The sequence below is a fragment of the Ambystoma mexicanum genome, chromosome 9, assembly GCF_040938575.1.
Source record: "Ambystoma mexicanum isolate Mex_15411 chromosome 9, UKY_AmexF1_1, whole genome shotgun sequence".
Lineage (NCBI taxonomy): Eukaryota > Metazoa > Chordata > Amphibia > Caudata > Ambystomatidae > Ambystoma > Ambystoma mexicanum.
In genome coordinates this window covers 541,484,596-541,503,205 of record NC_090931.1, presented here as the reverse complement: position 1 = coordinate 541,503,205, position 18,610 = coordinate 541,484,596, and the positions used below count along the sequence as shown (strand labels likewise).

The following is an 18,610-nucleotide window of genomic DNA, read 5'->3' as shown; positions in this document are numbered from 1 at the left end:
GCCAGTACAACATGTTGTCTCAGGATAGGGGGGGAGACCCTACACCCATGCCCACAAACTCTGAACTTGGCAGCCTGGCTCCTGAGATCATAGAGTTTGGACACATGCAACTCCCTCAGAGATGCATGGACATACTAAGGAAAGCGAGAAAGCCTAATACACGTTATTGCTATGCCAGCAAATGGAAACATTTTGTCATCTGGTGCAATTCCAAGGGCGTCAATCCCATCGATTGCTCACCCTCACACATTGTGTTGTATCTAACCCACCTGTTGGACTCTGGGTTAGTCTTCAACTCCCTAAAGGTTCATCTGGCTGCTCTGTCAGCCTACCCCACATCACAACAAAAAGTATCGTGGTAGAAAATACCAGTAATTAAAGCCTTTATCCTCCCATCTCTCACCTAGCCCCTGGATGGGATCTGAATGTGGTTTTGACCAGGCTCATGGGAGCTCCTTTCGAGCCTATGCACAAAGCAAGTCTGAAAGACCTGACTTATAATACAGCCTTCCTAGTGGCTATCACTTCTATCAGAAGGGTTAGCGAACTACAGGCTCTTTCTCTTTTAGACCCCTTTGTTACAATCCACAAAGATAAGGTAGTTCTGCGCACACATCCCAGGTTTGCGCCGAAATTCATTTCGAAGTTCCATGTGAACCAGTCAATCGAACTACCCACTTTCTTCCAGAACCCTACTAAAATGGCCGAAAGAAGCCTTCACACACTAGATGTGCGCAGGGCAGTCATGTTTTACCTGGAAAGAACTAAACAACTAAGGAAGACTAAACAATTCTTCGTTTCAGTGGCAGCTGGTAGAGAAAGGGAGCCTGTCTCTAAATCAGCTATCTCAAGGTGAATTGTCAAATGCATCACACTGTTACACTCTTGCGAAGAGAGAACTGCCCTTCAAGCCTAGAGCACATTCTACTCGAGGCACTGGGGCATCCATAGCATTAATTGCAAATGTTCCTTTTGAGTCCATTTGCAAAGCGGCAGCCTAGAGTTCTGTACACACCTTTACAAAACACTATTTCCTAGACACTCATTCTAGGTCTGATTCTCAGGTGGGACAAGCAGTACTAAGACATCTTTTCTCTACTGTTCCTTCTCACAACCCACCTCCGACTCCGGGTACTGCTCGCTAGTCTATGCACAGCATGTGATTCTAAGCAGATTAACAAGCATCAGAAGACATGCATTACTCACCGTAATAGCATTTCTGATGATTGTATCTGCTTAGATTCACATGCGCCCTCCCTACCTCCCCGCTCGGGGTGGAAGTAACATAGACGTCTTACTACTTTCTCTCTTATGTACTCACTCACTATAGCCTTGGGCTCCCTCATGGCAGAAAAAATACAACCGGAGGGACCTCCGTGTGTGTGGGATTTTGGGTACTACACATGTCACGATGGGGATAGTGTTACAGACACGCCTATGCAGACGTCCCCTTTCGGTCCCCGAAAGACAAGATGCAATACTCCGCGGTTACCACTGGATGTCGGACCAAATGCACAGCATGTGAATCTAAGCAGATACAATCATCAGAAATGCTATTACGGTGAGTAAAGCATGTCATGTCATTCGTATGGTGAAGGTCTAGATGGGGCATTCTAAAACCTAGGCAATCCCCTCCAAAGATGAGCATAAACTATTAGTCCGAAAGGTGAATAAAAGACTGTGGAACCAAAGTGTTAATGCTTGTATCCTGGCTTTGCCAGCAGACGATACAGTTGTTAGGTAAGATTTCCACAGAGCTGGCAAATCTTCCTTTCCTGGTTCAACTCCAGAACTTTTTGCTTTTCTAGTGGGATATTTTTCATTAATACCTCAGTGAGTGGGAACCTTTTTCCACACCCACCTAATGTTTAACTCTTTTTATGGGTGTCATTTTTAAGACTCTCCATAGTGCCTTTTTAAAGTTATCATGTCTAACAACTTATTGGCAATAAGTGCCTGTTGTTGCTGAGTTGCCCTAGGGGCTCCCCATTTAACTTTCTTGTGCTAACCTTGAAGGAACTACAGTTCCCAAGGATAGAAAGGATCTTTGAATCCCTTTTACATTTGATTATGTGAAACCAGCACCCCCCACCTTATGTGGAGTGCTGGGGAGATACAATGTATCCCCTTTCACATTAAAACTGTAACAATTCTGTTACAGTGACAAGCTTACCTTTAATGGCTGGTGGCAGTGATACCTTTTACTAATTTGGTGCACCTTTACCGCGGGCTGTGATCACAGCGGCAGTAAAGGCACCTAAGGGTGCTCATTTTACCAAAATGGCCCCTGTCTTCTTTTTCTGCCATTTTAGTGTTTCTTGTCGTTTCTTGTTCCTTCCCCTGACATCCAGGGCAGGAAATTCCTTTGTTTGAGTTTTGCCTTTGGCGGGAGTCCCCTGGACACCCCGCCCAGGCTCCAGTCAGTCTGTAAGCACAGGAAGTGGGGGAGGAGTCCAAAAACTCCCCCTCCTTTGTATTAGGTCTTCCTTCAACTGGGCAAATCCCAGTGGGGGGTTTGGCTGTCCTGATTGGACAGCCAGACGCCCCTTTCTTGTAAAATGCGGGGAGAGAATGCAGAGGTTGTGTTGCAGTTCCTGATAAATACTGGAAACCTGGAAGCTGAAGTCATGTCGACCACTGGAACAGAAAACCGAAGAGGATGACGAAGGAAAAGCGGCGGGAATGATTTCCAGCGACCGGAGAGCCTGCTGTGTAACCGGAGCCTGCTGCAGCCCTTCCTTCCGATCGACCTGAGGTCTCCGAAACCGACTACCCGAACCCAGAGCCTGGTGAGACCCACTAGACTCAAGAAGACCTGCATTTTGAGCCATCCCATAGGTTGCTGCGACTTTGCGTTCTTGCAATACCCTGGGACCTCCAGCCACTGTGCGGTGCACGGTCTTCCGAATTCCGAATCTCGCTGAAACTTCGTGGGCATCCTAGTGTATCTCCAGAGACACGAATCGAGTCCAAAAAGTCCCCTCACAAGAGTGCTGGACCTTTTCAAAGATTTTCTGTCTTCTTCTGTGCCCCTTGAAAAGGCGCCAAACCCGCAGAACCGCATTCAGCTGCGAGGGAAATCTTGCCTAGACCCTTCTTCATTGATCCCTGCTGCAAAGTCCCTTCTGAGGTCTTGTGTTCAGTCTCCAGGACAAGGAATCCACTGACCGGGTATTTGGCTGCAGTCCCTGAAGTTCTCCTGCTGAAATCTCTTCTTCATTGCTGAGGTACTGTGTTGGCTTGGGTATATACATACCTTAAGCCTGTTGGGATTTCTGTGTAGTCCTGGGGTGTTATTTATGATTGGGAGGTCCCTCGTCCAGTACACCCAGTCCTACTGCTAGAATCCTGCTGGGGTGTCTTCCTGTGGACCCTCCTCTAACCCTAGAAGTAAAGTACTCACCTGTTTGCCCAGTTTTCCTAAGGAACACTGACTTTTGCTACTAAAGAAGGTATTCTAACACTGCCTGTTGGTCACTAGACTTAGTGACCCCCCTTCGGCCACTGAGAACACTCATGCTCTAAGGGAAAGACTTTGAAGGGATTGGGACTTCTGCCTAGAAAAGAAATCAAGTGTTTTACTTACTTGTAAAGAGTTGGTGGGTAACTGTAATTCTCAGAGTGAACAGTTACAAAAGTTCTTACTGATCTTGAATATGTGATGCACTATTCTTAAAAGTATGGTTAACATCTTTTCTTCCTTAGCCACTCTTTTACCAGTCTAAAAGAAAGTAGATGTGAAGGTATTTTACTCTCCTGTGATTAGGTTGTGCCTCTTTACAAAAGTAATGTGTTGGTTTCACCAGATTATTCATGTAGGGTAATTGTATGAGTGTGCTCCAACTGTTGGTATCACCAGGTTAGTCCTGTTAGGATAACTGTATGAGTGTCCCCCAACTGGGTCTTGCTTCCCCTGACTTGCTGCTAGCCTGTCCTTAATAAGTCTACATTAGGTTGTTGCCTACCTAGAATAATTATTCAGTAAAGTGTGACATTGGGTTTTACTTTCCCCTTCATTGTGAAGTTAAAGTAAGTGGGTTTTACTTAGATTATGTTAGCTGTGTGCCATCCAAAACAAGTTACCAGAGTTATTGCTTACCTCAATCTGGGGTTCCCTGATTTCCAAAGCATCTGTAATTGCATATTACATCCTTAGGTTTTACTCACCTGGTATAACTGTGTGTTATGACAAAAGTAGTTATAGGTTTTTACTGCACCTAGAATTAGTGTTTCACTATTCACCAAAAGTATATTATCCAGTTGACTGTTTATGTGATTTGTTCCAAGAGCCATTGTCCAACTGGAAGGGCCTACTGTCCTTGTATTACCAAAAGTAATCTAAAAGTAACCATTGGTCTTTTACTCCCAAATAATAGGCTTGACCTATACTAAATGTGTATAACAAGGTTTTGACTTCCCTAGAACTACTGTTAGGTGTTCCAAATAAGGTCTATACTTGGGTCTGTGTACTTTCAAGTATAGTGTTGTGTTTTATATTGTGATTTCATATAATGTGTTAGTACTTACTTAACCCCTAGATTTATCTGGGCCTACCTGTATTTAAATAAATCCTTTATTTTTACAATATAGTGTTTCAGTGTTTCTTTGGATCATTTGTATTACAATTTTCACTTGTACTGTATCTACTGCCCTCTCTCCCTCCTAAAATAAGCCTGGCTGCTCTGTCTACGCTACCCCGAACTCAGGTGGTACAGCCTTATACTAAGATTGGAGTCTTGTACTGCCTTAGTTGAATGGTTTTACTAAGCCCTTAGTTGGACTTCAGAAAAACTATCCTAACAACAGTGATCCTGGTCAAATCATATATCTCTTGCATTACTGTGCTGTCTTCTGTGAGGTTTGCCTTCTTACATGCTGGTGGCATCGTTTAGCTCATTACTTGATCTTTCTTCTTATGTAGGCCATTTGAGTGGAAGGGGTGGTAGACAGGAGAGAGCGGACCAGATGTTGTAGGCATTGGGCAAGCATATGTTAAGGCCTGTTCGTTTGACACAAACAACTTTTTGCTTTTTGTATAAAAGTCAAAGGTTTTTCTGTACGTTTATGGATGACAATTTCACAAGCCATTGTTTTGGAAGTATTCAAAGCTTAAGTCAGTTTTATAAAATGAGATTGTTTTAGTACATGGTAAGAGCTGGAAAAGAAAGTGTTCAAATGCAGAAATTACAGAGTTGGCAAAAATCCCAGCTTCACCCCTTAAGCAATATGTGATCCTGGGCATCTAATTTAATCTTGTATTGCCTAATCTCTGTGTTGCCAGTCCCTAAACCTTTAAAAATTGTCAGCCCCTCAGTGTGATTTTCTTCTCAGGGTAGGATCTTCATAAAAGCCTCACTCACGGTTTCACTGGCTATAGGGTTGCTTCCACTATAATAGTGAGCATTGATATAATGCACACCACAGGCACTTGTTCCCTTGATATCTAATGGCAACGCTATTTGAAAACCATGTCCCACTTCTAATCTCAGTCTGTCTGGATAGAGGCACCTTCCTGGTAGTTTCTAATCTGCCTCCACTATCCATGCTATGGTATGTGTAGCTTTCTCCTTCCTTACAATTGGTCTACCCTATCTATGCTTGAGCATGTTTGCATTCTCTGAGTCAGCTATTGTGTGCTCTCTGCCTATTCTGGGTTGCATGTATCTTTTACATACAGTACTGCATTAATACCACAGGCTGCATACCTTCCTGGATGATATTGATAAAATGTATCCTGTTTCTATACTAGAAGAGAAGTAACCTCTTCGTAGATTGCTAATGTTGGCCTTCAAATGCTACTTGTTTATCAATCTGATTAGAGCAAGAATGAAGAGGATAAGGGGACTTAAAGGGAATAAACATGCTTATTTTGAATCCTGCGAGGCGCCATGTCTACCTATGGGTTTTGCTCACGGTGGGGGGGGAGGGTGCCACCAGATATACTTGATCACTTAATTCCTTTGGTTTGATTGAGGGGGGCCCCAAAGATGTCCATGCCCAGGGCCCCAAAAAAGATGGCCCTGCTCTCTGCTGATTCCGAGAGCTTGGTTTACGCTAAACAAATAATCAAAATAAGAATAAAATCAATAATGTATAACATAATCAATTGTATAAAAAAGAAGGCATTCTTACAATTAAAAGAAACAATATTATCTTGTCATATTATATGGCAAAAGTACACAACCTGGCATTACTATGACTACAAAGTATACTAGAACATCATCATACTGCTGCTTTAATCTCATAAGCTTGTCAGTAGTGTGGGTACCAAGAACAGGACGACTATATAGAAGTACGTACAATATCCTTTCCTTAGTGGGGCCGTTATACCCGCCACAACTCGTTTGCAGCTTTCTAGGCCACCTGAGAGCCGCCCTGGGTAAGGAAGTGATGGACCCGAGATCTGAGCTTACTTATGAAAGTGTAATTTCTCTAATTATCTCTGGCGCAACGGAGAGCCTTGCGTCTTACCTGTTCTGAGTAAATGTCAGCGGCGGCGCTCAGTCACGGTGAAAGGAATAATTAAACAGGCATTCGTAGTGGCACTCGCTTTTAGGCAGGGAATATAATGAAAACCCTAAGGAAGATTCATTTGGACGCATGCAACGTCCTCTTCTTGGCAATTATTGTTTCCGGATGATAAAGCTGAAATAAGTGTTAGAGATTTCTGTGCAGTGTGAAATTTCCTTTTACCTTTTAACCAATGTCGATTAATCTAAATGCAATGTATCCACAGAATCTGCCCATGGCCAATCAAAAATGCAGCTGACAGTGTATGATCCATTGAAAGAAATCGCCATTGTGCCAGAAGACATTAAGAGGTGAGAAGGTGGAGGTGGGAGGGCGGTTGTGATTTCTACATGCATTATCATTGCACTTGTGACTTGTAATGAGTTACAAACCATTTGTATCCCACATTCGGAGGCTAGAAGACTCCTAAAGAACAAAGACTCCATTGTCCGATCAGGCAATCAGGGGGTCTAAGTAGAGAAGATGGCAGCACTTTGATTGTGACACTGTCCATGAAGACGGGTAACTGACATATACCATTCTGCAAAACACCCAAATGAAATGATGCATTTGGTGCACAGTACATGAAAAGGGCCACAATGACCAAAGACATACACACATATACCTCACATATACATGCACCGCACACAAACCCCCCCCTGATCCCTCCCCAAACACACACACACACACACACACACTCACTCCCTCCTCCAACCCCCACACACACCCACCCCTCCTCCCTCACTCCCCCCCACACACACCCACACACACATCTCTCACCACATAACCACCCACAGGTTTTGTCAGAATGAGAGCTAGTACTTCCCCAGTTTTCCCCATGTCCCGACCCCAAATGGCTCAGGACATTATTTTGTGGAAAGGGAAGGACCACCCCATTTATTTATTTTGTATTTTTCTTTTTTATTGTGTTACTGTGATATACAAGCTTATCGACAGTACTTCGAAATGCAAGCAAGCCTTGTAACAAATAAGCCCCGACCTGGTCCAGGAGCAGCAGATTTGCAGAAGTGAGAATTCACCTGGTCACTCTCCCCCTCTCTGTGGCAGAGTCAGTGAAGGGGAGAACTCCCAGGGAAACCCTCTGGGGGAGAAAACCCTGTGGTGAGGCTGGATACAATTCTTCGGTTGTGTAGTGCTGGCAATGTCCTTGAAGTGTCTTGTATGAATGGAGCCCCAGGAATCCCTGTGAACCGAAAACCAGAAATTAGAGAATGGCTGCAAATAGGGTGTCAACCTTCAGGAAGGAGATTACAGTACCTGATGTTTGGTAGTCTTTATCTGAGGGATTACAACTGGCTCAGGATTCTGTCAGTAAAGATATGTCTCTCAGGGTCCTGAAATATGTTCACAATACGATGGTCAAGTAAGAAAAAGAGTACAAGGAGGACAGCGAGGATCGGGAAATGGAAGGGGAGAGAGACGATACCTACCCAGAAGTTTCTGTGTAAACTGCAGCGTAAGATAGCCATTGGTGTGTGTTGAAAGTAATTGGCTGTGTCGGAATCCGAAAAAGAGACGTAATAGTTTCTGCGGAAGGACGCTTGGCCTGAATAAGCAGAGGACAAAAGATGTCAAGGTGTAGACGAGTGAAATATTTATGAAATGAGTACCGGATGAAATGGTCGTACCAAGGGGGGAGGTGTTCTCGGTCTTCTCAGCAAGCGACCGCAGCATGGATGATGACTGGGCGTTTTTTGAGCGCAAATTCGTGTTCACTGAGAATACAGAAAAGGAAACCAGGTTAGAAGAAGAATTAGCAAGAGGGTTTCTATGAGTAAGATTCTAATGCAAACTCACAGATCATGGCTGTCGGGAGAGTAGCAACGCGTCCGGGCTTCCGTGAAGGTTGCAAATGAATGCTCGACAATGCAGGGGGAGGAGTCAAACCCACAGAGAACTGGATGGAGTCTCCATCTTGGGAAGGTAACAGCCGTGGACCCGGGAATGTTTCCAACGGCCCCAGAGCGACCATCCTTGTCTCCTGGGCATGACAGTTACTTAGTTTCAAAACACAAAATTTAACACACAAAGAGCAATACAAATAATTAAAGACATTAAAACAATCCACATATTAAGAAGAAAAAAACATAAAATACTTAGTTACAAAGCAGTTATTGATTTTATTCTTATTTTGAGTATTTATTTAGCGTAAACATTTCATGTAAATTTAAGACACAATGGTAGCCGCCAGACCCGCAATGAATTACAGCTGCCTGACTTGCCGGAAACACCAGGGCATTACAGCCCCGGCGGTCCGGCAAGTCAGGCGGCAGTATGTGTTACTCCCCATTCCCATAGGACTCAATGGGAATGGGGAGCTCGAAAGCACCGGCACCGTTAAAAACGGTGCCGGTGCTTCCTGGCGGGTGCCGTTCCGCCCACCAGGGCAGACCTGGCGGGCGGAACGGCACCCACCAACAGACTCGTAGTTTGCCGGTCCGGAAACAACAGTGCTGAACTTTTAATGAGGGCCAATGTCTAAATCTTAAAACTCATTCATAACTGCAATAACCAGTTGGACACTTGGCTCCACAAACAATTTCCACCAAAGCAATTCCCATGTAACCAGAGGTTGCTTTTTAAAATATAGGGCAAAATAACTTTCTCGAAGTTTACAGAGTATGGGACACTCAACAATTAGATGTTTTAAAGTTTCTTTTGAGAACATGCAAAACCGACATAGACGTTCTCCCTCTGGAGTTCTAGTACGTATACCTATAACATCTTTAGTTGCAGGAGGTTTAGCTTCACCCTTAACCAAAAATCTCTCACTTTCTGAAGGGTGTTTTATCATAAAATTCTGAAACAAATTATAGGGTTTTAACATCCATAATAAAGTGATCACAGATGTTATAAGAATGCAGAGATTGACGATTTAAAATCCAATCTGCTTCATATAATTTCACCTTAATCTTAGCAGGCATACGCTCCAAATCCTCTACCAATAAAGAATGTTTTTCCAGAATGTCCATGGAGCTATTAATCCATATTCTCAATATCCCACATTCACCCCGCTTGAGTACCTCATTTAGTTGTACAAAGAGAGAAAACATTGGGCGGAATAATGTGCTTCGTAATAGCAACATTCTACGCCAAATAATTTTGACCTCCAGAGAAGCAAGCACTAAAATATGGTGTACTGCAGGAACAGGAAAGGGAGTTCCCTTGGGTAAAGAAAGAACGCATTTCAGAATAAAAGATTCAGACTTGGACCAGGGCAGGCCTTCCTCCTGCACCTCAGCCCCATAAATCAGCCTAGGAACTATCATTTAGTTACACATTTTAAAGGCTGGAAAAAAAGAGTACCACCCGTATTTCTTGTCCATTGCCCAAAGTCGTGTGGCAGCAGCAATTGCTTCAAGCTTTAAAAACTTGGATTAGCCACACCCAAGGATTTCCTGGCTTTAATCAATACCCCAAGATATCTGAACTCGCAAACCTCCTCCAACCTTTGATCCTTAATATACATGTAAAATGTGACCTCCCAGAACAAGCCTTGCGACGGTTGACTACCAAGACCTTAGTTTTAGGAACATTTATTTTCAAGCCAGCTCACACAAGTATTCACCCACTGCTTTTAATGATCTTTGTAGGCTGATAGCTGTATAATCAATCAAAACCAGGTTGTCCATGTATAATAAGTACTGTATTTTAACTGAGCCCAACCTCAAAGGGTTTACCATGGAATTAACTAAAGCCACCCCTATTCCAAATATATACAAATTAAAAAGAAAAGGTGCAAGCACACAGCTCTGTCGCAGGCTGCGCTCTGCGTAGATCCAGGCAGAATAAGAAACTCTTTGGTTCAACCTAACTTTCAATCTGATGTCAGCATGTAAACACTCATCAATATCCACCAAATACTCGGTGCACACCTACATCCTTAACATCTTCCATAGTCTAACTCGATCCACACAGTCAAACGCCTTGGAAATGTCCAGGAAGGCCAAATAAAGGCCCGCTTAGCCAGTCGCTTGCTCAATCAGCAATTTGATTAGGGAGCAATTTAGCAAAGTACTTGTACCTTTACGAAAACCAGACTGGTTTGCGTCTAATTTACCAGATTCTCTAGCCCAACATTCAAGAGCGCAGAGTAGAAATCTCGAAAAAATCTTATATGTGGTGTCCAAAAAGGAGATAGGGTGGTAATTTGCAGGATCCGCTCAATCTCCCTTTTTAAAAATCACCACCACAATGGCTTCCCTCCAAGTCAGAGGGAACTGTTGAGTCGTGATAATATTCCTAAACAACTGCAATAAAACATTCACCCATAACTGCGGAGCAGATTTTAGCATTACATTTGTCAGGCCGCCTGGGGCATTGGACTTTTTTGCCCTCATGATTGCATTGAGTATCCCTTCCAGGTCTATGTCCAAACCTTCCCACTCAGATCTAACCACAGGCACCCCTTTACTTTACTTTAATATATTTATAAGGCGCACCAGGTGGCCCTGAGGCATACGGGCACTGACAAACATACAATGTATAGACAACAACAAATACATAGAACATATATGGACCGGTTAGGAGCGAATCCTCCCTAGATCAAACACAAGATCCATCTAAACAGGAATGTCTTTAGCTTTTTATGAAACAAAGCAGTGGACCGTATTTCCCTGCGGTCCTTTGGTATTGCATTCCAGGTTCGCGGGGCGGCCAATGAAAAATCACAATTCTTAGCTACAGTCAATTAACATGGCGGAATTTTGAGCTGGTTTATGTTGGATCTCAGACACCTAGTACTGGATTTATTGATCAAAGCTTCACTCAAGTATAACAGACTTTGGCCCATAAGACACTTATGCGTGATCAGTAGAAGTCGAAATTCAATTCTTGCCTCTATTGGCAACCAGTGTAGACTGTGTCTTGCCTCAGACACATTGGCCCTTATTCAAAGAGCATTTTCCAATAGGGTTTAGCCAATATAAAATGTTTCTGTGAATAAGGCCCATCACAACTCTGACCACACTATTTTGCAAGGTTTGTAATCTAGCACATTCTGATTTAGATATACCAACCAATAGGCTGCTGCAGTAGTCCATTTTTGACCCTATAATAGCTCTTGCGATGACTTCACAATTCAGTTGCGAAATTTACAAGCGGAGCTGGGCCAACAGTTTGATATAATAAGAGATGGAGGAGACTAGGCCACTCACATGCGCCTTCATGGTGAGACGTTGGTCCAGATAGACCCCTAATGTTTTTACCTTATCTTTAGTCTTGATATCACAACCTGCCACTTGAAAACGACCATAGTCCGTCCCCAGTTTACGGATCCTACCTTTAGTGCCAATCACCATTAACTCAGTTATTTCCTTGTTAAAGGCTAGACCATTGTTTATCATCCAATTTTGAATGAGGTCGTAGATCTTGTTGATTGTTTTTTCATCATCTTGATGAACACCCGATAGTGGGATGACACATTCAGTGTCATCTGCATAATTCGTAAAGCCGACCCCATGTTCTTCAAAAAAATTGAAAAAAGGTACCGTAAAAATGTTGTATAGGGTGGGCTTTAAGCAAGCCCCCTAAGGCACACCATATGCCAATAAAGTGAGTTGTGCTTCTGCATCCTTGCTGCATACTCTGCACCAACAATTACTCAAAAATGAGCGTATTCATAGGTTGGCGTTCTCTGAAAAACCTGCCACTTCCCTTAAACTGGCCACCATCAGCTGATGGTCCACCAGGTCAAAGGCTGTGGACAAGTCCAGAAGCATAAGCATTGCGGCCTGCGCCCATCCATAATCCGTAGAAGCCTAGACTTAAAATCAATCATGGCCGTCTCTGTCCCATAGACATGTCTGAAGCCGGACTGCCATTTATTGAGGATCCCATGATCATTGAAATGAGTTGCAACTTGCATATACGCAACACGGTCCAATATTTTTAATACAAATAATGTATTGGTTATGGGCAGATAATTACCTGGCATTGTCATTGTGGGTGCAACCCTGTTTTCTTTTTTTTTTCATTTTTTTTTCAAACTTTATTTCTTATTTTCAACAAGAAAGAAACATATCAAATACAAAGCAAATGTTACTAGGCCAGCAGGCTATCATCCAGGTAACAACATAAACCTGAATCAAAGAATACAATAAACAATAACCTTGAAATACATATTAACCCCAACACATTTAAAAACGTAGCCATGAGCGGTGGCCTGACATCCCCAAACATAACAGACAACACAAAACAAGAGAACATAACACAAGCATCCTCCCCCCCAAAATGTATCCATTAGACGTGATGCAAACCCATTCTATTACACAATTCCGATCAAGATGGTTTACCCATGAAAATCATTGAAATTCCCCCATTGTTCATCATAACGTGCTTCTTTGCATTGCTTATAAAACATAGTTTTCTCATATTTAGATAGAACTTGCACATCTAAAATCCAATCCTCTACTGTTGGTTTCTTTCTTGTCTTCCAGACCTTTAATATCTGCTTAGTAGCTACTAACAGAACTTTGGCAATCCAACACGATATTACCCAATCATATTTGCAACCATACCTTGGTAATTGCAAAATGATTGCTAATGGATTCCGTGGATAGGTGATGCCCCAAACCTGGTCAATCCTATCAACCACATCTCTCCAGAAATGTGTCACTCTTTCACAACTCCACAAAATATGAAGCAAACTACCCCTCTCTTTCCCACAACCCCAACAACTGTCACCATCCACCATTCCTAAAGCATACATACGGACCGGGGTCCAATAGGTTCTACTCAATATTCTCTGATGAGTGTAACACAGTTGTAAATCCGCTTTAGCTTTAACCGAAACTCTCCAGACCCTTTCCCATTCATCTTGTGTCAGTTCTCTACCCAGCTCATCCGTCCATGACTACCTCAGTTTTTCCCATGAGTTCAACCACTGTACATCTGTTTGCATAATTTTCAAAATATTTGACACCTTTTGTGATCCACAGGCCAATATTTTGAGAACTTCAGGTTCCCGTGAGAGTGATGCATCCATCATCGGACTCCTTTCAGATATTAAATCCACCAATTCATTGTACCTTCGTAACTCTATATTATGCAGTCCAAATTTCTCCACTAGTCCCTCAAAGGAAACCACCCCTTCATTGCTCCAAACATCACTAACCTTTAAAATACCTCTACTAACCCAACTTCCCCAATTTAACATTCTATTATTAATCTGTAGACAAGGATTATGCTAAAGTGAGTCCTCTTGATAAACAAATAATCCCTGCCCACTTCCAACTATCAGTGACGCCAATGCGTCTTTTGTAGCCAAAACTGTTTTTAAACTCTGTACCTTCCCAGGTAATGTTCCAAATGAATACAGACACTTAATGTCATATGGCAAAAACTTATGCATTTCAATCTGAACCCACCAAGGCATCTGGCGTGGATCCCCAATAAAATAGCTAGACATCTTTTTCAATAAAAAAACGTTAGTATAATTCTTAAGGACCGGGTATCCAAAACCTCCATCTTTGACGCTGCGGACCATAATGTACCGTGGAATTTTGGCTCTTTTCCCCTCCCCCCATAAAAAGTCCTGGAATAATCTATCTACCAGTCGAAGTACTTTCTTTGTAAAATGTAAGGGCAACTGAATAATATACAGGACTTTTGGTAATAAAAGCATTTTAATTGCATTCATTTGAGCCCATATGGACAATATGAAACGCCCCAATTTCCTAATGTCTTTATGGATGACCTCTACGGTTCTATCTAAATTATAATCCACTATCTTTTTTATCTCGCGAACAATGTGAATACCTAAGTATTTTACGCTTACATTCTCCCATCTACAATTCCAGTCTAACAATTGCCCCTGGCGTGGCGAGTCCCTTACCGGAAATACTTCTGTTTTCCCCCAATTGATCCGGTAACCTGATAACTTCCCCACTTCTTCAAAAACACCTTTCAACAATTGGAGGCTGCAGGATTACTCAAAATAACTACTACATCATCCGCATAAACTAAGACCTTAATTTCTCCATCCCCCACACACAAACCCCTAATTCCCCTATGTTGCAGAATATATGCTAACAAAGGCGCTAATACCAGATTAAATAACACGGGGGACATGGGACCTTCTTGAGAATGGTTGGCACATAGTTTTCTTTAAATGATGCATTTACAAACTTGCTAAGTGAACTTATCAACCTGGTGGTGCATGCTTTTATTACCATAGCTGGACATAAATCCCCCCCCCCTACAACTTGTAGCTTTGTTCATAAATGAGCACAGCCAGTTCATTTTCTGTGATGGACCTGAAATTGAATTGTTCTTTTATCATCTTGGGCACACAAGTAGTCGCCCCTGGATGATCTCCAGTTCATTTATTAGTTTCTTGGCTCTTCACAATCTTATCTTTGATTTGACTGAGCTTGCCTATCATAGCATTCTGGATGGAAGTACACCAGGCAACATCTATATTAATAATATCAGGCTTACTAGAGCCCAAGTACTCTAACTCTTTCAACATTTTGAACAGTTCATTGGTTTTGAATTGTGCTTTAGCAATTCTACCATCAAAGAACTTTCTTTTTGTAGCTATGACAGCTTTTTCAAACTTTTTGCAGCCTTTTTGTAGTGCTCTTCTTCTTGAGCATCCTGAGAGGATTTCCAGGCGTAGAAGCACTTATTTTTAATAGCCTTACATTTTTGCAGCTCCACAGAGTACCAAGAATTCCCTCTTCTCTACACTGTCTGCTTGGTTTTGAGGGGGGCTAACATATTTGTGGCCTCTGTTAAGGTTTGCTGATAGGTACATGCAATGTCATCCACCATGGTAAGCTTAGAAGTCTTCTCAATCAATAATAATAACCACAGCTTCATTGCTTGAGGGGTGAGATTTTTAAGATTCCTCATAGTTATTGTTACTTTCTTCATCTCCCTCACTCTCTCAATTCTATCATACAGTATAGAAAAGTGTAAAATAAATTGTCTGACCAGGGGCACAGGGTCACCACCGTATCTGTGGTAACATTATGTGTGGCAACCCAATCCAAGGTTTTCCCTTTCGCGTGAGTGGGTGTTCTAATGAGTTGTTCAAAACCCAGATTTTCCATGGATCTTTCCATAATTCCATCCTGGGTGTCACCTTCATGTCCCAACCAAAGATTGAAATCCCCTAAAACAAGGGCTTTGGTGTTGGGTTTCAAAATAGGGGGGAGAGTATGACACATTTGTGTCCTAAATTTAGGCATTGGGCTAGGGGCTCTATAGACCAGAACCAAGTTATAGGAGGTTTCTGCATCTGTCCTCATTATTAGCTGTATGGTGTCACACCCTTCAATATCCGGTGGTGCTACCTTCCAAACATCCAGGTCAGTTTTAAAAATAAAAGTGACCCTTCCATCTTTTCCTTCCTCTCTGTCCTGCCGTAGAATGTCATAACCGGAGGGCATAGCCAGCGCAAGTGTTGGTCCTGCTGCAGCATGACACCATGTTTGAGTAAGGGCACAAACATCTATATCTTGGTCTTCAATATACATGGACACTTCCAAGGCATGTTTTAAAAGTGATCTAGTGTTAAGTAGAGGTATTTTGAGACAGCTCTTATGAGTTGGCTTCACATGTATCTCTATGTGCCCCAGGGGCCACCAGGGTGGGAGGTGCAATCTGAAGCTCCGGTGGTCCCATCCCCCCATTGTTCTTGGGGTGATCTCTCGATTCCAGGCCTGGTGTTACTGTGCCTAAGGGAGAGTATTAACGTATTTTCACAGGATACTCATGCCAGAATGAGCCATCTGTTGTTTAATAGCCCGCTCCCCCTGGGCCAGAAAATCTGTTACTTCATCAAGATAATGTTCCACAATAGCAGCATCCCACTACCAATTTGGTGGCTGCCACCACCCCCGGAGGGTAGCAATACAAGTCCTCAAAATATGACTCCCACTGGAGGCCAGAAATTGGCTGTAGCTGCAATGACGTCTGCACCCGACTACCCCTGACCAATCTCCAAAATTTCAATAGATCAGAGGGGCCCAGGGCAGATTACATAGATTCCACATATTTTTGGTACAGCCAGTACCTGTGACCTCTAATCCAATTAGCATAGGCCAGCTTTAGCTTCTTTACAGTTTTATAAATGGTGACCCCAGTTTAGAAGCATTTCTAATATCCCCTCTGAGCTTTCTCTTATCTGCCACCAGCTGATTAAACTTGAGTCAAAACAACATTATCTACATTCCCAGACAGCGACTTCAAGGGAATAAGCCTGTGCAATATATCCTGAAAGTAGGTACCAACACTAAGAGGTGACATATCCACAAAAGTGCCCCCCCAAGAGACCTTACTGTTAAAATAAGTTGTCGCCTTTGGACTCCATATTACAACATGATCAGTAGGTCTTATCTCTATCTGAGCTGTCAGTGGTGAGCTAGGGCCCACCAAAGACACACACCCCAACACACAAAGCATTTGAGCATGATCACTGGCTACATTACTTATGACCTCCAAAGACATGAAACTGGACCACCATAAGTTGGACACAAACACATAGTCCACTGTGGCACTGTAACAAATAGCACAGGTCTAAACAACCACAAAGCAGTTTACCTCTGACTCTAGCTGATTGAGAAAAATGTCTAGCAGTTGCCAACAAGTACCACAATTCATCCAAACATTGAGTTAAAATCTCGCAAGAGCACTGTCCTCACATTTCTTAACATAGAAACTGATTCAAGCAACTTAGTAATTGACATAGTAGACAATGCAGGATTAAAATACAAATTTAAAACTATTAACCACCTCCAAGAGATTTCTTGGGCATCCCACCATGTTATTTTGATACCCAAGATATCAGCACACCCCATGGATACATTTTTCACACTGACCATGGTGTAATCTTCCAGGCACACATTGATTATACCCACATGAATTCCACGATATGATCTTAATTGCATTAATTCAATTTGAGCCCCTTGGTATCCCCCTGTGGTCATGCAGCAATTGTATTAATTTTGGGCAATCATACCATAGAGCGCTTATCAGAGTAGTTATACCCTGTGGCTCTATTACTTTTTGTGTCTACTTCTACCTTAATATTCAGGCATGCACTTGAGTTAGACTCAACCATCCTGTCGCCTCTTGGCTTAGGCCTCGCTAACGTAACGTCGTCCTCAAAGTCAGACAACAAATAACCCAAACTATGCAAAGATGCTGACTCTGCCAACACCACATTTTTTATTGACTCCCAGTGGAATACAATATCCACCCGCCGATAGTCCTTAAAACATACCCTGGCCACGTCTTTAGATGTTAATGAGTGCAACCTGGTGATCATCTTGAACAAAGCCAGAATATACTGATGGTTTAGTGGAAAAAAATAATTTACCTTAAATGGGCGCTTCAACAATATATATCATAATTCATAACTTCCTGGCACCAACAGATCAACGGGCTTAGCCTGTAATTTTCCCATAATGAAATCTTCTTTCAAGGGTAAGTTAAACACTGCGGCTGTAGTTGGTGCCTGTGCACTGAATCTTGCTGGTTCAAACCACCCACCCTTCTTTATGGCCACCATCCTTCTTTTTTCAAATGCAGAGAATGCCGGAGTATCACCCAACACCCTCTAAAACAGAGCTACAGATGGCTAGAAACAGGAACCCTCTGGGGCTGCATCCTCGCTATTTGAGAGGGGGTCGATGCACTCAGAATTCACAATAACCCCTCCCGACCCTTATCCGCTACTCGGGAGGTCAGGAAGCACCTCATAGATTAGGTCTGAGTCATAATCCTCAGAACTCCACGAACAATTAGGTAAAAAAGAAACATTAGGAGGATCTGACTTAGTTGTTTTATCTTTGAGTTTGAGGTACTCTGTAATTAGAGAGCTCTTCTTAGAGGACTTGGGCTTCAAAAGTAGGGTAGTCCTAGAAACACGTCCCAACACCAAATCACCAGATTTCCCCTTCCTTTGATTCTCAGCCTCCTTTGGAATCAGAGTGGGAGAGATACCTACAGAGGCCACTACCAGACCAGAGGAATCACAGTCTTCAGGGAAAACCTCAGTCTGAGCCTTCAATGAGCATAAGGATTTCAAGGAGCCTTTCTTGGTAGCCCCTAACTGCAAACTTGCCTTTTT

At 42.7% G+C, this 18,610-nt stretch overlaps 1 protein-coding gene across 1 annotated transcript in view; it reads left to right on the top strand.

Moving 5' to 3' along the window:
- LOC138488252 (uncharacterized) overlaps positions 1-18,610 on the top strand; it is a 2,582,589-nt gene that overhangs the window by 1,550,301 nt on the left and 1,013,678 nt on the right. The window contains exon 19 of the mRNA XM_069615092.1: positions 6,737-6,821. Within this exon, the coding sequence (XP_069471193.1) occupies positions 6,737-6,821 (85 nt within the window). The remainder of the gene's footprint in view (positions 1-6,736; positions 6,822-18,610) is intronic.